Source organism: Python bivittatus, unplaced genomic scaffold, assembly GCF_059951505.1.
Source record: "Python bivittatus isolate LINGU-HERP-01145 unplaced genomic scaffold, Pbiv_v1 ctg000090_np1212, whole genome shotgun sequence".
Classification (NCBI taxonomy): domain Eukaryota; kingdom Metazoa; phylum Chordata; class Lepidosauria; order Squamata; family Pythonidae; genus Python; species Python bivittatus.
In genome coordinates this window covers 4,925,788-4,951,086 of record NW_028277046.1, presented here as the reverse complement: position 1 = coordinate 4,951,086, position 25,299 = coordinate 4,925,788, and the positions used below count along the sequence as shown (strand labels likewise).

Sequence of the window (25,299 nt, the reverse complement as noted above, 5' to 3'; positions counted from 1 at the left end):
AAAGAAAAGAAAAGAAAAGAAAAGAAAAGAAAAGAAAAGAAAAGAAAAGAAAAGGGTTCTCATTTATGTATCTAAGGCGAGGAACAATCGTTTTAAGGATCCATGCACCATTCACTGTTGCTAGCATCGCCCATACAGTATATTCAGACAAAATGAAAATCTTTTTTTTCCTTTCCTTTCCTTTCCTTTCCTTTCCTTTCCTTTCCTTTCCTTTCCTTTCCTTTCCTTTCCTTTCCTTTCCTTTCCTTTCCTTTCCTTTCCCTTTCCCTTTCCCTTTCCCCCCTCCCTCCCTCCCTCCCTCCCTCCCTCCTTCCTTCCTTCCTTCCTTCCTTCCTTCCTTCCTTCCTTCCTTCCTTCCTTCCTTCCTTCCTTCCTTCCTTCCTTCCTTCTTTCTTTCTCTTGGAGAGGTGCCTGGATTTTTAATATGTTTGCTGACATTACACAAGAGTGGGGAAGACCCAACTGACGAAACACAATGGCTATTGCCCAATACAATCCCTCCCCCCCATCCACAAAATGTACTTCCCTGTACCTTCCCCATTTTATCTCACTTGCTTCACACACAAATGCTATTTTTTCAGCCTGGTGTCTCTCAGAACAAGCTTAGAAGTCGAAAGACCTAAGGTGGGTCTCCCTCTGTATTTTCTTTCCTTCTCTCTCTCTCTCTGTCTTTCTGTCTTTCATCCTTTCTTTCTTTAAGGGAAGAGGAGAACAGGGGAGGCAGAGAACAGACTGAGGACAGCCCATCCCACTTCCGCCACTTGCCTGATTGAGGGAAAGGACAACGTAAGACCAGAGCTCAACATTCAGACAAACATCTCTGAACCAACACCAGGGAAGCCTTCCTCAACAACGTACATAATCCAGGGAAAGGCACCGACAGCAGAAACCTGGTGGAAATGAACAGGAACTCTGCTACGATGAGGTATGTTCTAAGCAAACTCTTGGGAATTAAACTGGGGTCTCACTGTGGATTCCTTTTAACACTTTTGACCAGCAAAATCGAACTGGTCCTTGTAAAAAGGCTGCTCACGTAAACGGCCCTGAGAATAGCAATCTGTTCCACAACTTACAGAGATATGGATGATACTACTTGGTCTCCTGGAAGAACCTAGTCTGTCTGATCACGCGGGAGGTAGAACAATTTGCGAGGTTTCCTTTTCTCTCCAACTTAATGATTTCTACCAATTTCTATCAATCACTATTACCTTGTTTTGACTGGGAAATGCTTTCATAATTCAATTCCTTCTGGCAAGGCATGGGCTATTGTGAGAAACAGGCCTTTCCTCCGTTGGCCATGTGCTTGTGAAATTCCTCCTCTGTCCACCTGCTTTTTTCCCTGTTGCTGCAGCACTATTGAATTTCTGAAGACATCATGCTCTCCACCAACTCAGATGACTTTAGTAGTCTGTTTGATAAATTAATGGAGATGAACAGGGCTATATCCTGCTTCCTTGAGGCTTCTATTCGGCTATGGAGGGAGACCGGAGGCCATATTAAATTGGTATTTAATTAGATCAAGCGTGGCTTTTCTTCTTGTGTTCTTTCTGCTTAATGAAGTGTAGTCGGCTTTCTTAAATTCAGCTTCTTTCTGCTTCTATATGGTGATGACAGCGATGACAAATTGGCAATTCTGGCTTGGACAGATAAGAATTGAAGTTATATCTCTGGGTAGCCTACAGAATTCAATAAATGTGTGCCTGTTTTAGTAACGGAATTGAAACAGTTTTTATGACCAACTCTTTAGCTTCACAGAATGTTTTTAAAGAGGTAATGGTCTCAGGAATCTGAAAAGACAGAGAAAGGAGAGGAGATGAGGAAGGCAGTCAGTCAGCGTGAGTGAAGGATGAACCAGCCATTCTTTTGGTAACTTTCCCTATTTCCTCTGGCACAGATTTTGCTTCTTCATCCTCACTTTTTGCCATGGGATACTCGGTGACATTCTTCAGCTAGACAAAATGTACGGGAGGATCACATCTCCAGACTTCCCGAACGTCTATCCTAACAGCAAGGAGAGGATATGGAATATCACCCTGCCTCAGGGCTACACTATCCACATCTACTTTACTCACTTCAACGTTGAGCTCTCTTATCAGTGTGAATACGACTACGTCAAAGTACGTGAAACTACTAGTATGTAAGCGTGGCTGGTGTGCATGTTGAGATTCATACTGTGCACACGCGTGCAAGCACATTTGGTACTAGTGAGCAAGCAACCTGGTCTTGTTTCATAGTTGGGTAGCTCCCAGAAGATGCAACAAGACTCTCCCGTTTAGGGGGACCGCTTGTGTCCTACCAGTTCCCCAGAGAAGCCCAGGGGAAGATGTGACCCCGTGACAGGGCTCATGGTTTGTTTGCTTTGCAGCTGCATTCAGGAGGAAAGGTCGTGGCCACTCTTTGCGGGCATGAGAGCACTGACACCGAAGAGGCCCCTGGGAAAAAGATATACCGCTCCATTGATAACAACTTAGCAGTTACTTTCAGATCGGATTACTCCAATGAGAAACAGTTCACGGGCTTTGAGGCTTTCTACGCTGCTGATGGTGAGGAGGAGAGAAATGCTTAGCAGACAGGAGGCTCCACATTTCGATGACTCCAGTGAAGGGGGGGAAAAAGTGACAGCATGATGAGAAAGGTGTCTGCCTAAGACCCTACTGATGTAGGCTATGCTGAGGCCGACGGAAAACAGTCTGATCCGGTATAAAGTAGCTACTTGCAGGAGAGAAACCCTAACCAGCACATAATTGGACAACAGAAGGCTCAATCCCTTGGCGTCTCCTGGAAACAAATCCTGATGCAAATCTAGGAGAATTGCTGCCACTTGCCACGAGCAACCATATGTTTAGAAATAGGAGGTACAAAGTACGGGGAGGGATTTTTCTTAACTGTCTAGTTTTGTGGGTTTTCTTTTTACATCATAGAACGTGTTTTTAGAAGTTACAGTATAGTTTTGCATGTATTTTCTAAACCAAAACAGAGGGAAATTGCAGGAATTGTACCACTGAATTTTGGAGAGGTCTCAGAGATGCAAAAGGCCTGGAGAACAACAGAGCCTTGGGCCAGGAGAGACCCATCAACTGACACAGCTTCTGTGGACCTGAGTAAAAACAATCCAGTTTTAGCATTTCCCATGTTGTACGTTGGCAGCCACCCCGCTCCTTCTACTTCTACAAACCCTGCCCCAAAGAGCCACACTTTATCCCACGAGCCAAGCCTGGGCCTCCATTTCTGTTTTTCTCTTCTAGACATTGATGAGTGTGAACAGCAGCTTGACGGCGAGTCGCCTTGTGACCACTACTGTCACAATTACCTGGGCGGCTTTTATTGCAGTTGCCGAATTGGCTACCTCCTGCACAGGGACAAGAAGACTTGCAAAGGTAAGTCTACTTCCTGGAAAGCAGGGAGGCTGAAGTTGTCAAAAATTGGCCCGAGCATGATACCCGAGCATTTTTTTTTTTTAATCACCATTTACCTAATCTGTCCGTGCGAGAAGCTGCTTCACTATTTACTGGAATGCTCTGCATTCCTCTCTTCATGATGTTTTCATTATGATTTAAAACAAGTTAAACTGACCGTGGTAACTTTAGAAAAGGAAAACATATTAAAATCTGCTATGTCACTCACTCAGGAAGGATTATATTCACCAGCTTCGTTTTCTTCTTTTCGATCCTTCTTGTCTCCCTTTCTTATTTTCCAGCGTGAAATAAACTTGCCGCTCTCCAGCTTAGGCAGAGATGGAGATAGAGGTGCCAACTTCCCTCCTCCTGAACCACCTGTAGTCTTCTCCTGAAAACCTACAGAGGCTACACTCTTCCCTCCTCTTCTCCCTTCCAGATCTGCCTCCTGTGGTTAATAAAACGGCTTCTACCCTTCTTCCCAAATTTCCTGCAACCTTTATTTTGCAATAGCACTCTGGACAAGAGGAAAGTGAAACATACATATATAAGGAGGTCACAAGCTGGGCTGAAAATTGTCCTGAGAGGGCTTCGAAGAGGAGGGAGACGGTGCAGTCGTAGGAGGGTGTATGGGAACAGTATCCTACACAGACCCAGCAGGTTTCTTAGCAGAAACAAAGGAGTCAAAATGAGGTCGGGGCAGAATCACAGTAAGCTCCATCTCATTTGATGCTTAATGCCAAAACAGACAAGTTTTTCTGCCCACCCAAATCTCAACACATTACGGCTTCGTGGTCCAACAACATCACGCTTAAAATGGAAATTGGGCACTTTAAGACAGAGAAGGGATGGACAGAAAGAGGTTCTGGGCTCTTCCTCTGAGTCAACCTCCAAAAAGCCTCTCCCTCCCTCAATATATTTTTCTTCAAGACCTAGGGAGGAAGTAAAACACTTGGGGAGGGCAGTTGAGGGGGGGAACAATCATAGCTTGTGCAAACACTGCCCCCATCTGCCAACCTGCTCCCTACAGAAGCCTAAAGTCCAAAGCCACCCTCCGTTTATTTCACCTGTAAGCCCCATCATCTCAAGTAGGGAAGGAGTAACCCCAACAGCTTCTGTCTTTTCTGCACACAGTTTAAGTAGCAGAAAGAAACAATTGTTTGGTTCAGCTTAGACATCCATGGCTTGTTTCCAGCTGAACTGTACACACTCTGCTCTAAGTTGCAGAAGAGATGGTTTCCGTCCATCTGTCTGCAGAATGCAGACTCAGCCATCCTTATTTGTAAATCAGTTTATGGCTTCATGTAATCTCAGCTCATTCACACACAGAGCCGACCAGTTTCTCCCCTTTTATTTTGCACTCGTTTGTCTTTGCCACATTTTCCCAGTCATCCAGTATCCTAATTTATGGGCAACTGTTAATTTCAGACCTAATGATCCAGCAATCACACTTTCGCAAGTTGAGACAGGCTTGTTTCTCAGAGTTCAAGTCTCTCGTGGGCACTGCAGTGTTATCTCCAATAAAAATATAGGCCTAAGTGTAATTGAATGCTCTCCTGATACTCCTAAAACCCAGCTGGAGTTTATGGCCAAGGGCTGAATGGGGGGTGGGGGGGGCTGCTTTTGTGCAAGGGATAAATGTGTGTGTGCTTTTCTACAAAAGTAAAAATGCAGCCCTTGATGCGGAATGCTGAATTAATATTAGCGCCCACTACTAATTTCACAGTGTCACCTGTGTCGATATGGCTCTCTTACTAGTGCCCAAGCCGTCTAATCATAAATTGAACCGCATTAAACTTTAATGGTCTACCAGCACTCACTATTTGAAAGGTTCAGAGTGCAGAGACACGGGACTCTGGAGTTTAGGTTTTCCCTTCTTTCGTTCTCTGGCATCCATTTATGGCTTTCCTTAAGACAGAGATATACAACCCAGGGCCTCGAGAGCCCCACCCCGCTTTTTACCTGCCAGAAGAGAGGAACTATTAATGGAGTACACTCACTATATTTAATTTACATTGAATTTAAATTAAAATGAATTACGCTTTGTCCTGGGCCATTTTGTAACGTGGCCTCTATTACGCCACTAAAAAGACTGTGCCCCCCCCCCCCGGTCTTATCCAAACCTCCTCCTTATTCCAGTACAGTACACAGTTCTTGGTGTTTTTCTGGCCTGATGCAGGACATGACATTTGTGCTGGTTTTTCTATGAAATTTGCACTGCTCTATCTGGCAGTCAGTGAGATCAAAAAGTTAATAATTTTCCTTCGCTTTCTTCCACTTCCAAGCTATTTTCCCCAGCTATGGCTATGACTATTTGGAGAAGATGACCATCTCAGAAAGAGGAACGGAGGACACAATTGCACCCTTCAAATACAAAAAATATAACCCTGAAAAACCAGGGTCCTTCCAATCAGCAGAGCCAATAGAAAAAATGGTGCCTTCAGAAGCTTTTTAAAGAGGATTTATACAGGCCCTGTGTTCCTCTTTTAAAAAAAGATACATTATGGTGGAGAAAATGGAATTGCAAGCCTTCTCCATTTAGTTGGGAGACGGGAGGGCAGGACAAAGTCATAGCTTACAAAGAATAATTTTTTAAAAAATCAGTCAGCAGGCTAGTTCAGCTTTTCCCTCTGAAAGTTTAACTTGGTAAATAAGACGACTAGGTGTGGGAAGAAGAGTAAGGATAAGGGCGCGTGGCTAGATTTGAATCCTTTCCTAAGGTGGATCATTTCAAGCTTCATCCATGTGGGTTTCAGATGAAGGAGTCAGTCTCACTCCTCCTCCTCTGGAAATCAGCTAGGAACTGCTGCAAACCCTGTGAGGGTTCCAGGAAGTACCAAGGGCTGTCAATGTGGAAATTAGCAGGCTTTTATTAGATGATCCGTCCTGCCTCTGGTTGTCAGCAGGAGACGTTGTGGCTGTAAGCTTACCAGCTACAAAAAACCATACTGCATGTTACCAAGCAAACTCTATTACCTGTCCTACACATCTGGCAACCATGAAGAGTCAGGAGGCGGCTTGCCTTTTTGGAGATACTGAAAAGAGGTGGATGATTGCACCACAAATTGAGTCGTGACCTAAACATGTAATCTCTGTCTGTGGTCTAAACATGGTCAAATAGTGGGCAAACTCTCCCCCGCAGGGTACCAGGGTCTTGTAGGCAGGTATCCAGACTCTGCCCAGAGTGCCCCAGGTGCAGACCTCTGCATCTCTAGATAAACAAAGCACCCATCGCTACTGTGAAGAGCCCCGTCACTCCGAGTGGGCAGCACTTGCCCAGATGAACGAATAGTTCAGTCTCCTGTCAGCCAGCTTCCCTACAGAAGACTGACATTTACATCTCCTTTCTTCTTACATCAACCTGTGATTCCCTTCAAGATCATCTTTTGGCTCAAAACACAGTGTGAGCCCTTGAACTGAATGTACACTAAAAAATTGCATACATTTTTCTGAAGGTGGCTTCTTGTTTCTTCTCCCCCTTTCCTTTCAGCGCACTGTCCGAATAAGGTGTTGACAGCAAGAACTGGAGAGATCTCCAGCCCCGATTACCCCAACCCGTATCCTAAAGTCTCTGAGTGCAACTATGGCATCCGGGTAGAAGAAGGTTTCACGGTCATCCTAGAGTTTGTGGGAACCTTTGACGTAGAAGCCCATCCAGAAGTACTGTGTCCCTATGACATCCTGAAGGTCAGTGGGACTTGCTTTGTAGGTCCTTGCTAGAAATCGGGGTGTTTGGAACAGCAGGCTCTGTTAATTCACTGCAGGTAACGGACAGAGAACGGCTTCACAAAACACCCAGTGTCGTGATTTGTTGAATAAGCCACAATTGGCTGGGCTCAAGATAAGTTAAGCCCTAAACTATAGCTCACACACACAGTATTTGTTTATTTAACATTATTTGTGCCCTGCTCCAATCCTTGACGGACTAGGAGGCAAAGAGCAAAGCACAAAAGAAACACATAGACTGTAAAGCACCTGATAAAAATAAAAGAAAATCAAAAGGACGTAATGAAGGCAAAACCAGTCAACTTACATGACAATCTAGCATGATGTGTGAAGCCAGTCAGTGTCTCGAGGTGCCTTCAAAATAACGTTCACAATAAATCTCTGTAGAGTAGAATCTATTTCGCCCCACTTGTGAGCCATGAGGTCCTGTCTACAATGACCTGATACGGGCTTTCCAAAATTTCGAGCAAGAGGTCTTTCCAAAGAACTCCTTGCCATGCAACCACTTACATTTGGAGATGGTGGGGATGAAAGCTGGAATCTGAATGTTGTTTAAAAGTTGCCTTTAAAACAAGGTTGCACATTTGTCCACACCTCCCTGAAGCCAATGGGGTTTCTTTTTCTACTCTTGGGTGATACTGAAGGGAATGCCCGTTGAACTGTGTACCCTAAAATCATACTAGTTAGTATTACAGCGAATCCAATGAATTTTACCCATTTTCTGCAGCCTCACAGTAACAAACCAATCCTATTTTGGATATATTACATTTAAAATGAACTTATGTTTAAAATAAAAGAAATAAAATTGAAGAAGTTTCTTAAAGTGGCATCGGACAGGGCCAGACTGTAGCATCTGGATGCTGAATGCTATAAAGTACTTGTATAATGTGGTTCTTCCAGATTAAGACGCCCAATAAAGAATTTGGTCCATTCTGCGGCAACACCCCACCTCCCAAAATAGAAACGCGCAGCAATGCTGTAGATATCAAGTTCATCACGGACCTGTCTGGTGCTCATGCTGGATGGAAGCTCAGATATGAAACAACAGGTTAGAGGGCTTTGGGGAAAGAGATGTTAACTGAATGCACGACCTACTGCCCCAGACCACACTGGATTTGCGGGGGCCAGATTTGGAGAGAAGGATGCCTAGAAAACCACCTGCACTACTTCATTCTAGCAGTATTCCCAGCCTGGATGAGGGTTGGTGAGCTCGTTCTGATACCTGATGTCCCACACACAGTAACAAGGCCACAGGGAGGCCTCATCACCCCATCCCATTCCTGAACTTGCTGAGTGCTCTTGGTTTTCTATTGAAACTCACTCTTTGGGCAACTAAGAGCAAAGGAATTCATCTCCGCTTCCTTTAGCCATGATGCAGATGGCATCCAGAGGGACTGAACCATAACACACAGCTCAGGGAAGGATGCCCTCAAAGGGGCAAAAACAGGCGACCTCACTGAGCACGATGCCTTTAAATACAGGAGACTCTCCACTCATCCATCTAGGAAGCAAATTATAGTGTTTTGGGAGAAGGTGAAAGGGGAGGGGATGCAAATCTGAAATGCTGTTACAAAGGGATTCTTACCTTGACCCCCAAGCAAGAGCATCTGAGGTTATTTGAGGCAAGTTATGCCAACTGGACCAACGTGTTCAGAACACAGATGGCTCCTGAAACAGTTGGGGAGGACTGCAGTTTGTTCAATGATACAGCCCATACATTGCATAGCCCATTCCCGTTCAGGCTAGGAAAATTAGTAGGACAGAAACCCAAAATACACAATTTGGTAAGAACTGTGAGGTGATTTAACTCCACTTTGCAAAGAAACAGGAAATTAGTGTTGTTTTTCCTGTCTCCTCTCTGCAGCTTTGCCATGTCCCAGCCCTCAAGCACCACCCAATGGTCGGATCTCTCCAGTGCAGGCAAAATACATTATGAAAGACTTCTACAGCCTCTCCTGCAACGTGGGCTACGTACTTTTGGAAGTGTGTAACATTCTTAGTTTTTACTTCTACGGGTTGGCAAGCATGGATACAGACCGATGTAAATTTTAGTCATGGGACCTGTGCCAAAGCAGTCACTGCATTGCATGTTGCACACGCAGAGATGAAATACACCGTGATTTTAATATTGAGCTGTTATTAACCTTTCCCAGTTTTACACACACACACACACACACACACACAAATGTGGTCTTTCTGGTTGGGGTGATGGGACCTCAAGCTGTTGCACTGCATAACACCAGCTGTTTTTTTTGCCTTACTGTTCTTGGAACTGATCGTCAGTAACAAAGGCATTTTCAGTTTGTAGTAAACTTAGTCCCCATCTAAAAACATCCATTTCTACTCTTGGAAGCATGACCGTTTTCAGGAGAAAACAAACTCCCTGAAATCTTTTCTATTTTCCCTCCCACAGAACAAACTGATCGTGGCATCTTTCAAAGCAGTCTGCCAGAGGGATGGCACCTGGAACAAGCCAATGGCCCAGTGCACCAGTAGGTCTTTGCCCAGAATTAAGACTGGATTTGCCGTCCTCAGATGTATTACTTGCTTCTTGCGGGGATCCATATCAAGTTTGACAGGACAAAGTTCTCTAATAAAAATTGTGGGAGACAAACTACATTTGAATTTCAGCAGAATAAAAATTGCCTGCTTTAGAATGTTTTCAGTACAGAGACAGATCAACAGATGCCCTAGTTTTTGCTATGTATTTAATACAGAAAAATCTTTGATCTTGCTTCTGCTCACCCTCTAATTCTTCTTTTAAAATTGATTTTATTCTCCAAAAGCCATTTGAGAGACACTTAGAGGCAGAATGTAATCTATGTTATTTACAGTCTGACTAAAATAATAATTCTCCATTTAGCTTGTAAGACCAAAGATATTGATGTCTTAAATCAAGTATCAGAGAGATTCCTTTTGACTTGGGACTGGATTCTCCATTCCCTATCCTGCCACTGCTGTCGCCCTGCAATTTCTTGTAATCGTTGTCTGTATTCCTTTCAGACACTTAATATTTCTACCTTATCCCTTTCAGTTGTCGACTGTGGCCCTGCTAATGACATAGCGAACGGCACACTCGTGTATGTCACCCGAAGAGATATTTCCACATACCAAGCCAAGATTAAATATAACTGTGAGAGCCCCTTCTATGCCCTGAAAGCGGGCCACTCTGGTAAGATAAACCTTTCATGACTTAGGAGAGGGTGCCTTCCGTTTTGCGCAGAAAAGCTCCCTGCAATCCCAGTGGGAGCTTGTCGCTCAAAGCAAGGCAGCGTAGATCGCACCTCTTCCGCATTCTAGTTAGCAGGATCTTCGTCCAGGACGTTCTGTTCTTTTAACGTTCTCTTGTTCCTTAAAACATTCAATGGATCTGCAAATCTCTCCCCCTTATCTGATTGCCTTAATATACAAAAAAACCAGAGTGTTTAAAAATCAATTCTGCAAATCTTGCAAGTTCACGAAGGCTACGCAGACTGCTCCCTGTGCAAATGAAGTGCTGCTTTGGGTGCAGACGGATCAGTACATGGAGAAAGAATTCTATAATGATATGACAATCCAAGAGGAAGTGGTCCAAAAAAAAAAAAAAAAAAAGCTGGACTAAATACCAGTGGTCATTTGCAGGACCTTGGCTTAATTGCTCTGGTATTGCGCCACGTTCACATCTATTGAGTCCTTATGGCATACCCACAAGTTGGATTGTAGATGTTAGGACCCGTGAAAAGTACTGTTCAACCTGAGGCGTTTGTAAAACCTGGTGGAACACAAACACAAGTCGTCTGGTATTGCTATGCACAGAAGCACGAGAGAGGGAGGTATTAGCGAACACTGGGATGCAAACTGGGAAATTCTAGAGGTTAGGAGGACTGGGTTTAACACTGGTTGGAAAGAGCTGGCTGTGACTTGAAGCATGGGCCTCTCTCTCTCTAACAAGACTGTTCTGTCTGCGCAGGTAACTACCAGTGTGCCCCTGATGGTTTCTGGAGGGATCACAAGGGGAACAAAGCACCTCCGGTCTGTGAGCCAGGTAATATATATGCAACTGCTCTACAACAGGTACATAAGACAAGGATATGATCTTAGGCAAATGTCACCATTTTCTTGCTTCATGCTGCTTATCTGCTCCAAGTGGTGCCAGAAGAGTTTCCCCCTCCTGACCAGCCAGCTATGCATAACGGGGGGTTTTCATCTTATGGATAAAGATTTTTGGTTTTTATCTCCCCCAGATTTTCTCATACCCATATATGAGAAAAAGATGACTGAAAATATTTTTCATTAAACATAAATAAATCCCTTTTAACTAGACAAAAGAAACTACTCTAGGAACTACAGTATTCAAGGCTAAAGAGCCAGGTATTACAAAGCTTTGGATGAGTATATGACATATCCCTTACTGCCAGCTTTAAAAAAAAAAAACTCTCCAAAACTTCTGTATTAATACAAAATAATCTTTGTATTCTGTCCCGTCATCTATCTAATCGTCCAATCAAACTGCACAATTGGGAACATACCCAACAACAAAGCCTGTAGCATAGAAAGAGCTAAAAACAAAGTCATTCGAGATAAACTAGATTTCTTTCCCATTGGTCAAACTTACAAGGTTTAAATTTCTATCAGGCACATTTCCTCAGCAGGTGACATCCAATTAGAAGCCTATTTTTATTTTTGGTGCCAATGTTTCAATAACGATCCTCCTGGATCACTATTGCTGAAAAGACCAGAATGTGCCATCTAGTGATCCAAGATACTGTATTAAGATACTGTATTAAGGCAGCATTCATATTTGTGGAGGAGGTAGTTCTGAGCCACACAATACTTGGGAGATCATAAAGCAAAACCACAAATTAAGGAAAAAATGATATTTCCATAGTTTAAGCATCAACGTAACCTTGTGTGGCCTAGATTTGTGACTAAGAAACACATCCCGCAGTAAAGGTGTCTTTCCAGAGTGGGGGAAAGAGGTCTCATAGCTTAAAGGTAGAAGGTGCTTGGCAAACCTGACATCCAAAGTTCAGCCACCGCCCTCCCTGGAATTCCTTTCTGGGGCAGGGAAGAGTGGGAAAACAACAAAGGTTGGGATACATAGTCCAGCCCCACGTGGCACTTTCCCGAGGCTTGTAGACTGAGGCTGGGAGGTGGGAGAATCAAATCTCACTGATCTGATAACAGCCTAACTCCAGGGTCTCCTTTCTCCTCCTCGCCAGTCTGCGGAGTCCAAACTTCTAATACTTTGAAGCGCATCTTTGGGGGGCAGAAGGCTCTGCCCGGCCAATTCCCTTGGCAGGTTTTAATCACTGACGCACAGGGAACAACGGGAGGCGGAGCCCTTTTATACGATAACTGGATCTTAACGGCCGCTCACGTCCTCAGCAGCCCAGCCGACGCATCCTCCCTGACCTTGAAACTGGGGATCCTAAACAAACGCTCCCCACATTACCACCAAGCCTGGGCAGAATCAGCTTTTGTCCACAGAGGCTTTGCAAATGACGGCATCAACTTTGACAATGACATCGCTTTGATCAAACTGAAACACAAAGTTCCCATTAGCAAAAACATCACTCCGATCTGCTTGCCGGGATATAAACCCAGCTTCCGCGTGAACACAAACAACACAGGAATAATTTCCGGCTGGGGAAAAACAGAGCGATCCCGGCAGTCCCGTTTCTTGTTGTATACTGAGGTAGACGTTGTTGAACCTAACAAGTGTAAAGCTGCGTATGCAAGCCGTACTTTGGAGGGAAAGCCACTCACGCTAACAGAAAATATGCTCTGTGCAGGAACGGAGGAGGGGGGGAAGGACTCTTGCTATGGGGACAGCGGTGGAGCCTTGGTGTTCCGTGATACTGAGACCAAGAGATGGTTTGTGGGTGGCGTGGTCTCCTGGGGTCTGGAATGTGGCTCTGCTGAGCTCTACGGGGTATATACTAAGGCGGCCAATTACGTGTCATGGATTGAGGCCCTAATTGCACACCATTCTTGATTGGGTTTTGTTGTGTTTTTCAATAAAACAAAGCATAGAATGTGATTGATTCTGTAGAATTTAATAATGCACATCTATACCCCCCCCCCCCGGGCTAACTGGGATTTATTTTGGAGAAAGGTACACAGAATCTGACTTTAAAGGTGTCCTGAACATTTTAAAGCTCAATCGGAACAAGCTGCAATGGTAAAAGTTACTAAAATAAAGATACACACACTTTAATCTGCCTTAAACACATCTTCCCCCAACACAGTAGTTTTAATACAGGTAGTCCCCAATTTAAGAACGGGTTCCATTCCCAAGGTCTGTCCTTAAGTCAAATTTGTATGTAAGCCACAACAGTATTATTATATAATACTGTATAAGAAGCATTGTGTAATTAACTCGAATAATTGTGTATTTAACTTGAATTTTGTTGCAACAGGCTCCACTCTTAACTATGGGTCTGTAAACCGGGCACTCTTAACCCAGGGACTACCCATGTCTCGCTTTTAAAACTGTCCTCCCCTTTTTCTTCCAGTGCAGAAATTACATTGTGTGGCTATTTACACAATCAAACTCTCTTAAGGTTTTTCCCTCATGCCCAACAATCTAATATTTTAAAAATTGGGACACAGCTTTTCCCTCAAGTAGACATATCACTCTATGCTATACAATCAACAATTTTTTTTTTAAATCAAGGGGAGTTGAAAGACCTGATTCTTTGTCAATTTCTTATGCCAACATCTCAACTGGAAATGCCACAGGTGCCCCAATGATTATGACCGCTGCCCATTTTAAATCAAAAAGGTTCACAGAAATGATTCAGACCAAAATTCACACTTTCCCCCAAAGTATTGAATATGCCCAAGACTCAGCCTTCCTCTTTATGGCAACTTTAATCATCATAGCCAGAATTCTTGTCAATCCAGTTTCCTCATGTCAGAGCCATCAGTTTTCTTCTACCAGTCAATTTAGAAGTCCAAATCTTGAACTTCATCAGGGCTAACCTCCCCCCCCCCGAATTTATATTTACTGACTCCTCAAACTTATCTTGATGAGCACAACCTAGCCTACAAGGAATTCCTTTATTAGCTACTGAAGAGATGGAGGTACTGTTTTTTTTATAAACAGGCAATATTGACAGCCGGGGGGGAAGAGAGAAGGGGTGTCAGACGTATGCAGCCCACAGGAATAGGGCAAGAACCCCGGATGCACTGCTCGTTCAGCTATAACATTATAGATTCAACTGCTGAGACCAAAATGCTCCGAGACTTAATTCACGCCCACACAAATCTGGACTGGAAAAAGAAATTGTCACCATCACATCTATTTGAGTAGCAAAGTCTCAATAATTAAGAGATGCTCAGCAGGTAACTGAAACACACATTTGCTCACATCAGGCCTCTGTTAAATTACAATGCTCTTTATTACTAAATGAAGCTCATTAGCAAGATAATCCTTCTAGCAGTGGTAAATTAAATTGCATTAGCACAATACATACAAGTGCTACAGAAAGTTGAAAACAAGACTCCAGACAATCAAGTTATGAGAATTCTGTTTATTAACTCACTTTCAACACTAACGAAAAAAATTAATGATATGAATCATGTTTGAAAACATTTCTAAGATACTTAGGGATTTGAGGGAAGGGACATTAGAACCCTTAGTGCTTGAAGTAGCATTAAAATGACCGTAGCATGGGTCCCCCTTTCTGTTCAGAACTGGACCTTGGGTTTTAAAAATACAAGCTAAAATAAATTACTGAAACCATGCTAGGGAGGTATCAAACTTACCCTCATGATCCTTCCTGGGATGACACAGTTTAGCCTTGGGAGGTCCGAGAAAACCATATTAAGTGTTACTCAGCAGCAGTAGCTGGTGTTAGTGCAAGTGCTAAAATGCAAAATTCAGATGGTACAGAGTTTGGCAATGGATCTGATTCAGGTGCAGTAAAGATTATGCAACGTAAGAACATCTGTCCTCTGGAATACTCACAAATCTGTTTTACACCAAGAACCATGTTCTGGTGTAATAAACCGGTTTTAGTATCGAACAGCAATGCCACAGTAAGCACCCAGCAAAGAGTTTTAAGAGTCTATATACACAAATGTCCTTTAAAAGGAAACAGGATTTTAAGCTGAAATGCAAAGAAAATGAGGGAGGCTAATCTTCCAGGTACAAGGAGACTTTAAAGTGTATAAATTTAACGGGATCAAATTAACTGCTTCCACTATCTAGTAAATGAAAGTTGTAGGTTTACATCAAGGAAGGAACAGTATAAGGCCTGTAACTGTGTAACTGTTCTAGGTTTAGAGCCGAAATGTTTGCTAGCGCTTTGTCAAACTGGTTCTCCACACTGAAACTAAGGTTATTAGCATCGTATTCCCAGCTAAGCTACCCAAGCTGGATGCACTGGAGAACACAATACCATAGAAGCAAGGGTTATTTGGGATCTTTGCTTCAACACCCAGGAAATTGGTACTTCCTGACCAGGGATGGGATACTTCACGTGACACGACTGCATTTCAGATATGTTTATCGCAAAAGGTATGAAGATCAGGCTGGACCTTAGTTTCAGAGTTTCTGCTACACGAGGCAGGCAAACGTAAAAAACACATTTGTAAAAAACTCAAGTTTTACCCTAAATGATATTTAAACAATTAAAAACTATGAGCTCTTTTGCACTTGGGGGCTGTCAAACACACACACGTATTACTTAAATCAGTTTTATTTAAGAATTTCCTACATTGACAAATCTTATAAAAAAGCATCCAAACACAGAACTTCAGCAAACAGCATTCATATGGATATCTTACAGACAGAGAAACTTCCACCCGCAAGGGAACACCTGAGCTTGTCAGTGAACTTTGCTGGAAAAAAACACACAGAAAGCGCACCACGAACTGGGTGTTCCCATCAAAAGCCCCACCTTCAGTTCACGTTACCACACTTACAGGATCATTGAACAGAAAAGAACACACACCATACAGCATTCACAGCAGAGTTGACATAAAGGAGAAAAAAAAATACAGATATTCATTTCACTTAACACATCCAACTAATCGGTTAACTAAGTAAAAAGCCCTCCCCCCTTTAAGTTCTTCCAGATCAGATGTCCTTCTGAATGCAAGGAAAACATTCGTACGTCTGCTCCCATCGCTCTCCGCACACTCTCTCACCAAAGCCACAGGATCGAGGGACATTGCGTCAAGAAAAAAAAAGTTTTTTTTTAAAAATCCCATAATGCACCACCAAGTCTCTCTCTGCATGCGCCTCCTTCTTTTTCTCGCACATACCAAGCCCTCACATGCCTTGGCACCACAAATCCAATCCCACACAAGGTTTTCAGAAGTTCAAACAAGCCTTCTGGTTTCCATCTCACAGCCTTGCGTTCACAGCGTTGAGTGCGACTCCATGAAATAAAAAGAGTAGCGGATAAAATGGAACACCCACCATCTTAAGACGCAGCATGTGCAGTGTGATGAAGGAGTCTTGGATGAGGAAAGCATGGAGACAGGAGTATTCCTAAAGCAGATATTTTTATATATATATATATGTGTGTGTGTGTGTGTGTGTTTGTGTGTGTATTTTTTTAACTGCACTGTTTTCAATGAAGTGCTTCTTCCAGACACATTTGAAATGAGATGAACTGCAAGGACTAAATGAGGTCTCCATACCGTACTTTAGTATGAGAAGGGAGACAGTGTTAAAAGGAAAAAAAGCCGACACCAACATTGCATTCTCCACACAGGACATTTGGGGGAGGGGGAAGGAGAGAAAGAGAGAAAAATTCTTATGGCGGGGGGATCAAATTAAATTTTAAAAGAAAAAAACTAATAAGGATAGGATGCAGTTTCTGAAAAATGGCTTCCATTTTTTTGAAACATGCAAAGATCTCGGCTGACTAGGAAACGAGGAATCAAATTTTTACAAATTCCTATTAAATCGCAGCACATCCGTTTACCAGTTAGGCAAACAGTTCACTTTCAGCCACTCAATATCCCAACTCATGTATTCCAACTCATTGTAACAAAACCTATAAAACTTCATTTAATCTTTTTTTTCCCCCTTACAAAAGAAAAAAAGTGTCAAAAATACTATTGAAATATACTACACACTGAACAAATCGATTTGGTTTTTTTTTCTTTTAGTATATGCATTTTATATTATACTTACCAGGAGCTCTAGAAAAAAAAAATCTGATTTCCCACCAGAGTCAGTACAAGGCTGCCTACATCCCCCAGCCAGATGATTTGGAATCCATGCTTGAGCCAAAGCCACCATTAAACCCGCTGCCGGAGCCCGTGCTGGACGAGCCCCACCCTATCGCTGGGCCAGAGTTCGAACCTCCATAGGAATTGCTGCCCGAACTGAACCCCTGGTTCTGCTCCCTCTGCAGGTTGCCTTGCGGCTGGTTGTTCCCTGACGGCCCAGACTGGTTCTGCTGGCTGGCGAGCATGCCCATCATGCCCCAGCTGCTCTGCAAGGCTGCCTGAGCGGCTGCCATCATAGCTGGGTTGATGCTAAAGGCCCCGAAGTTCATCCCGCCCCCCATGTTACTGCCCTGGTTGTTGCCCAGCCCGCCACCTCCCCCGCCTCCCCCGCGGTTAGGAAATCCACCCTGATTCCCAAAGCCTCCTGGATTACCACCAAATCTTCCACCTCTTTCTAGTTGTCTACTGCTATTATGCTTAGGTTCAGCATTGGATATATGGACGCTGATTCCTTTTATGATCAAGTCCTCACCACAAAGGGACTGGGCGACCTATAAGAAACAAGGGACAAGGACAGAGTAACTGCGGGAGCCAAGGAAGGAAGACAGACAACAAACGGACCAAGCATGCTAACAAGAGCAGCAATGAATAGGCTTACTTGAAGTATTCAGTATTACCTAGCCGACTATTAGCATTCCCTCCCAACGGTGGAAAATTACTCCCCTCCGCTAAAAAACCAGGACTGCACAACATTAATTTAACTTGCCTTGCACCTCATACTCATTCTACTTCAGTCTGAAACAAGAAACCTATTTCCTCATAAAAACTTCCACTGGCGTTTCTGAAAGAAAGCCCACCCCACACGATTATTCCAATTATAGTTCTTACACAGCGGATTTTGAAATTGAATACGGCTTCATACAAATTTATAAGTAGCCGCAGGCCCAGAGGTCTATGGCGAGATTAAACAGCTTCCCAGGCAAACGAGAGTTAAGAGTTGTGTTTTCTTCATTCTCAAGGGCAAAAATGATTAACAGCCAGTTTATTTACAAGGTTTGCTTTGTGTCTATTGTTATTTAAACAGTGGCAATGAAACAGAGGCATCTAATTACACAGTAATACTGAGATACTTTAGATCAAGCTTTCCTGGATCAAAACCTATCTTGAAGTGATTGTGTAGCTGACAGGAATAAAATATTAACAGGATATATGTAATTTATGTGTCTCATAATTCAAAAGCCAACTGCATTTACATTTTACGCACAATGAAATTAAACGGGAATGTTATGAAAACTGCTTAAGAAAACAGTGCGTGCTCCTCAGGAAAAGGGTGCACTGGGTGAATACCTGATCATCAGCAAACGTAACAAAGGCAAAAGCTCTGAATGGTTTGGGAATGAAGACATCAACGACTTCTCCGTATTGCGAAAAAAACTGACGGAGCTCATCTGCAGTCATGTCGTCAGTGCAACGCCCAACGAACACCTTCCTGCTACGCAAAGGTTCATCTGGACTTTGCTGGTGCCAATGCAGGAGAAGATTTATATCAATATCAAGAAAACAGTGACACACCCCATAATGAGTAAAGATTTTTTTCCTACATAAGGATGCAGCAACTAGCCAGGGAAGTTTTTCAAATTCTGAAATGGTCTCTTCCAAAATTCAAGTGACATGACACTATTATTAGAATTAGAAACTGGCGAACTAGGAAATAGGTGATAATAAAAAATGGAATTTTTTCCCCCTGTGAACACTTCACAGACTTTTGCATGCATCTATGCAGTAATATGGCTTTTGTTGAATTTTATAACTGACTCTGGGTGGCTTAAAACAATGAGAACAGTCTAAAACAACACCCCAAAAGAACAATACACATCTGGGAGAACAATAAAACATCCACCTGAACATACATAGCCCCATTAAATGCCCACCACCTGTTTAGCCCAAAGCTTAGGGCAAAACCCATGTTTTCAAAGGTCAGGGTAGGATCTCTGGGAGATATTTTCAGATGGCTGGCATTGCGCCAGAGAAGGCCTGCTCCCTGGATCCATTCAGAGGACCCTGTTTAATCAAAGGGACCAGAGGATGCCAACTGTCGGATCATACGTGATGGACAGAAGCTACTGGAGACCAATGGTCCCTCAGGTAGCTAGAAATAAAAAGAACAATCCTTCTATTGAATTTAGAATAAAGGACAAGACAAAAGTGCCATGTCACATAATATTTTGAGTAATGTGAGGAAAGGGCAACACAGTTCCCATGGTCTCATTCTACTTCGGCCAATATGTCCCTTCAGGCATGATTGGCGACCTTGCGTTGTTTTTCTTTAACAGCAGCTCCCTTTCCTCCACTTCAGAAATAGCAATCTATATCTGAAATTCACCCCACTTGCAAAAACCTGTCAAGTCATATGAACACTTGGACCACTCTGGACTTCTGCCAATGTGTTTCAGAGAACAAAATCTCTGGGCCTGATTTGATTTATAAAGCCCATAAATGTGATGTACCTTAGAATTGGGGAGCTTGCAGTCGCACCATCTTCCATCTATCATGTGACGCTGAGACATGACTTTCACTTGGGTTTCATAGTCGGTAAATCTTACAAAACCAAACCCCTTTGAGTGGCCAGTTTTGATGTCCTTCTTAACCTAGGTTTAGAAAAAGAAATTATAGGGCCAGGAGAACATTATGTCACTATCTTCACCTTATTATTTAGCGTATGGCATCTCATACATGGACTTACATTAAATACTAACATTCAGCCTAAGTTAAAAGCACTTTAAAATATGAATATTAAAAAGATCTAAATTCAAATACCAATGTCTAGGCCATCTAACCATTAAAGTGCAGCATCGTTTATATATATATATATATATATATATATATATATATATATATATATATATATAAATAAAAAAAAATCAGATATTGGGCTATTATATGCCCTCAGCTTATAGCTGGTCACAATGTGATCTATAGTTTGATGTGAGGCCCCACAGTCACACTGAGGTCACCTTATTATTTCTAAAGTAAATTTCAAATATGTAGTAATACAAAAATATTAATGTTCTGTCATTGAGCTGAAGCCTTCATCCTGCTTTATGGTCTCTTATGAAAAGCTGCAGCAACAAGATCAGCTTTCTCTCCCTCAAATGGGGTCCCCAATTCCATTTGGCTCAGAGAGAGGGAGAGACAGGAACCCTTTCCTCTGCTCTGCTGAGAGGTCGGCTCTGTTTGATTCCTTCTCTGGCTAAAGTAAATTTTCATTCCAGCCGATCAACATAAGAACTACTATGCAGCCTCAAGAACTTGTGCCAAATACCTGCACCATGAGAACTTCTCCAAATGTGCTGAAATATTCTTTCAGATCCTGCTCTGTTGTTTTCCATGGAAGACCCAAAACTATCAGATCAGAGGTTTTTTGCACTGCTCGTTTCACTTTAACGGCTGATGAAGCATCTGTTTCATCCATTTTCCTCTTGTTGTCTAAGAGACAGCCATAGACATAGATGAACACAGATTACATTAAATGCAACATAAGACTCCCAAAGTTGCTGGGAGTTGGGCAGCATATAAATTTAATAAATTACTACATATTGTTACTATTATTAAAAATCAGTTAATTTTAGAGCTGTGCACATCTCAATCTTGTTACTCCAGAAAGAATTATTTTCAATATGTAGCTTATTCCTAAGTAATTATGCACATAGTCTCTCTAATATGTATTTAGTTAGATGTCAGTAAGTGGGGTCTTACAAAATAACTGCATTTATATAACCTCATAATGCTAAGGCGTATGCTTAAGTTAGACAGTAGACTACTATTTGTGGTTTCCCTTCCCAATTATTTAAAAGAATAACAGGCTAAATAATTCAGTTGCTTCACACATGGCTGAAATAAAATGTTTTGTTAACTGATTTAATTTCCAACTATATTTTTTTATAGTTGATAAACAAGAAGCTATTTTTCTTTCTAAGAAAAAGAAGAGTAATTTTAAACACTCACCTTTGGGATAATTCACCACATATACCAAATTTCCCCAGCCATTATCTGGTGCGTGAAGAATTCCTTCCACTAATCGGACTCCTCTCATACACTGAGACACAGGGTTTCTGTAACGCAGACCACACGCCCCTGGGAACTGAGCAGTAACTGTTGAGAGTAACACAGTCCCATCATCCTCTGAAGGGATCTCAATGGGTTCCTCATTCTCATCTTCCGTAACTCGGATATATTCCGACATCTCCACCGTGATGTTACTGAAGGGTAAAAGAAACAGATGAATAAAGAAGAAAAGTAAGCAACATGCAATTTATAAAAAGTAATCAGTGGTTTGGCTTATGGCAGAATCTAAATACTGTTTACCTGATAGAACGTGAAGTGAAAAAGGACAGATTGTAACTAAAATGCCAGAGCATGCTTTGCATGGAAAAGGCTGTAAATCCAATCTTTCTATCTCTAGTTGAAAAAAAAGAAAGAAAGATGGAAGATGGAAGAACTTTGAGAGCCTAAAGATCCACCTACAATTGGAATGGACAATACTAAACTAAATCTGCCTCAGTACAAAGGAGTTTCCTAGTTTATGCACATTTTATTTCCACCATGCTTTTATTCCCATTTTCAGACCAAGAATGCATACCAAACTAGTTCAGATCCATCAAATAACTATAGGTTCTAGCTTTACTTTACAATTTTAAAAGACACAACAAACAAGAGGAGAGGCAGATGAGCTGGATAATAATAGAACAAATTTAAAGAAGCATTTATGCACAATTTAATGTTAAAGCCTCTTCAAACAAAAGACACACAACTACCCAGTAGCAGGCAGTTAATCCTCTACTTGGTGCAGAGAGCAGAATTCATTCCTGCAGCCTCAGAACCACTTGCAGTTGGAACAAAATGTCCCTTCCAGAGAGAGAAGCAAATTCTCTTCAACTGCTGCTTCTCTGCCCAGCAGCTTACCTTAATAACATTTGGGGGCAGGGGAGACAGAGGTTAACGTGTCTTCCTTGGAGTCAATATTCAGAAAGAAAAAATAATGAATGCATACTGTATTTTATTTTTTTAACATTCATATGCATTTGGTATACAAACAAAATCACTCCATTTACCTGATACACTACCAACTACCATTTTCATTCCAACAGTGGCCATCCAGATGCTCGTAACTTTTATTATTTACATGCTACCTTTAAGGCCCATATAACACATTCCAGTTAGTTAATCTAATTATAAGGTAGTTACTGTCCTCGCCATCTTGCCAAACTGGCACCCATCAGCCAGCTATTAAAAAAGGAACAGAGAGACAAGTAAATTAATTCCTCTGGCTCAGCAAGACACCAGCAATTTTTGGCTATTCCCTTTGACTTTCCTGTTCAACTGAACACGTTAAAACAAACAGGAACTTCTGTCAACAGCGTAACACTCAAAACTGGCCCCTCTCTCTCACACAAAATCATAAAATATTATGATTTGCTTGATCTTGTTTGTCCTCTATTTCCTTTTCATTCTGTGTCATTCATTTTATATTACAAGCTGAGAATGTTGCAAAGGGAACAGCATAACGTGTGTGTGTGTGTGTGTGTGTATGCACACAAATAAATGTATAATTAAAACAAAGTCCATCTTGTTTTAATTGCTCTATAAGCTGGTCCAGTAGTAACCATGGCTGAAAAGTTAAATATATTTTAAAAAAAGAAAATCATAACATACAAAACTATGAAAAGTAGAAATCACACACACAAAAAGACAAACAGCATACTAAAATGGTTTCTGACCCTAAAATATATTTTAAAACCAAACATGAAGAGAGGTTTCCAATCTTTGGGGACAGCCACTAAAAACTATTTTCTGTTATTGGAGTTTCATTAACAATAACATTAGCATCACAAACAAAAAGTTCAGTGCAAGGTTTATTAGTCATATGGCTCAAAGAGCCCACAACAGGGATTTATAACAAGCATTGCCTCATTTGTTTCAAAGTAGACTGCTTTAGAGTAAAACTGTCACTAACAGTATCAATACAATGAAGATTATATATGATAGAATGTATGTATTCTCTTGAATTGACTCATCTATCATTCTAGATGTCAGAGCTAATCTCACCTCCAACTGGTTGCCTCCAACAGACAACTACACATTTCTTAGTAGATGGAAAGTGGGAAAGTTTTGTGCATAACAATTGCTGTTAAAAGTTGCTGGATCTAACAGAAATTCAGTTGTGATCAGTTTCTGCTGCAAATGGATTTTCTGTGCAGGATGCTAATATCTGGGTTTTTTTTTTTGGTTTACAACTGTACACACACACACACAACATAAATAAATAGGTACAAATTTAGCCACCATGGGAATGAGTTATCCATAAATGTACCCTGGAAGTCAGATTAAATATTTTTGAAATAGTGAGGTAACAAATTCCTCTTTTCTTCAATCAGCCTATCAAAGGAGGTAACCCAGTGCCAGCCTGTTGAAAGATGAAGTTGAAAGATGAAGTTTCCCTCGACTTCTCATGGCTCCATCAGAACATCCACGAAATTTCCTTGGCACAATACCGAAGTGGCTTGCCACTGCCTTCTTTAGGGATTTTTTTTTCTTCCCAATCGAACCTACAGCCCTGGGATTTCCTAGTGGTCTCCCATCTAAATACTTAGTCTTAAGTATTTTCCGTAGGTTTTTAAAATCAGTGGGGGAGAGAAAGACATAGCTCGAAACTACTTAAAGTAGTAGGGGCGTAGAACTGAGGCAGCCTTGTCTTCTCTGATACAAGGCCCTCTCCCCGCATTTCTCTGAACTACAACTCCCATCAACCTGCAGTTTCCCGCAGAGCCTATTCTTCCACAACCACACCACAGGCATTGGCTGGGGGGCAACGGGAGCCAGCGCAAACTGGAAGGCGCCCTTTGCGGAAGAGGGCCTCGCTGGCTAGAGGTGGTGGGAACTGTAGTCCCTCAAACATGGAAGACGCACAGCTGGAGAATGACGCCTTATTTCTTTCCACATGGAGTCGGGGAGCGCGGAAGAGAAAGACCCACATTCGCAATCGAGGCTCGGCAGGGTTTCTGCCACCGCAGACGCCGCGCGAGGGCCCAGCCTTTTCCATGGGCGATCCCTACGCCAATCCCAGGCAGCGCCAAGTTGGACTGACTCGACCTTCACCCGCCGGACTCACCGTTGGCGCGAAGCCTAGGCAGGACAGGAAAGAATCGGTTGCGACTGGGCCGCGAGAGAACGTCGGGCAAGCTCCCGGCTGAGGCCTCTGCTCTCCTCGCTGTCGACAAAATGGCGGCGCCCTCTTTCCCCTCAGCAACTACGGACTGAAGCCGCGGTCCTAGAGCGAGCCATTCCGACTACGCTTGGGGGGGAACGCCGTAACCTCTCACCGGAGGCTTTTATCATCGCCACAGGAAAATACGCTCCGGAGAGAGCATAGTTCAAAATATTGCTCTCAGTATTTCCATTTCGAAGTTTCTCATATTCTCTGTCCTCGCGTAAGGAGATAATTTGAAGTCTATGGTACAGTTTCACCCCTTTGTACCACCAAGAGTGGTACGGCCCGCTCGGCCGTGTCATGCGCATGCGTTACAGGGACTATGAACAGCTATAAAGGAGAGGCGGCAGGCTCGTAAGCAAAGTTCTTTGGGTAGTGTTGTTTTTTTTCTGCGCATGCGGGAGAGGCAGGACCTGGGAAACATGACATTATCCGTGAGGAAAAAGGCGGGAAGAACCGTTGGCGGGAAGAGTTGCGCATGCGCAGTCCCGGAAGCACCGAAACCTATCCTAATTTCTCTTGCGCTGAAGGGGTTAGTTTAGGCTTTTGCAATTTTGCAAAGGCGGCCCCCCCCAAAAGCTGTTTTTTAATCCCAAAGTTCACCCTGAGGTGCGCCTAGACTACCGCACTTGATCTTGTACCGAGTGTTTTTTCACATCGAAGGGAGTAGCCTACCCCGGCGTGTGCAATTAGCGCAAAGTGGTTTCTTGAATTCGGAGGTCATAAAGGCCGGGATTT

At 42.6% G+C, this 25,299-nt stretch overlaps 2 protein-coding genes across 3 annotated transcripts; one reads left to right on the top strand and one right to left on the bottom strand.

Annotated features, from left to right (window-relative positions):
* The first annotated feature begins 515 nt into the window (after positions 1 to 515).
* On the top strand, positions 516 to 13,124 carry MASP2 (MBL associated serine protease 2). 2 transcript variants are annotated; one of them, XM_007420080.3, is made up of 12 exons: positions 516 to 624; positions 701 to 925; positions 1,895 to 2,117; positions 2,366 to 2,543; positions 3,246 to 3,377; positions 6,886 to 7,082; positions 8,022 to 8,169; positions 8,986 to 9,104; positions 9,535 to 9,613; positions 10,156 to 10,293; positions 11,071 to 11,145; positions 12,323 to 13,124. In XM_007420080.3, exons 2-12 carry the CDS (start codon positions 900 to 902, stop codon positions 13,096 to 13,098), a joined length of 2,091 nt encoding a protein of 696 aa, XP_007420142.2. In that variant the 5' UTR covers positions 516 to 624; positions 701 to 899; the 3' UTR covers positions 13,099 to 13,124. The 2 variants fall into 2 exon arrangements, with proteins under 2 accessions (XP_007420142.2, XP_025018852.2); XM_025163084.2 differs by having other exon boundaries at positions 542 to 624; positions 706 to 925.
* Positions 13,125 to 15,792: 2,668 nt separating this feature from the next.
* On the bottom strand, positions 15,793 to 24,617 carry TARDBP (TAR DNA binding protein). The gene is made up of 6 exons (XM_007420081.4): positions 24,463 to 24,617; positions 21,300 to 21,553; positions 20,617 to 20,780; positions 19,802 to 19,942; positions 18,642 to 18,812; positions 15,793 to 17,845 (listed from the first exon to the last, which is right to left on the bottom strand). Exons 2-6 carry the CDS (start codon positions 21,535 to 21,537, stop codon positions 17,312 to 17,314), a joined length of 1,248 nt encoding a protein of 415 aa, XP_007420143.1. The 5' UTR covers positions 21,538 to 21,553; positions 24,463 to 24,617; the 3' UTR covers positions 15,793 to 17,311.
* Between the last annotated feature and the right edge of the window lie 682 nt (positions 24,618 to 25,299).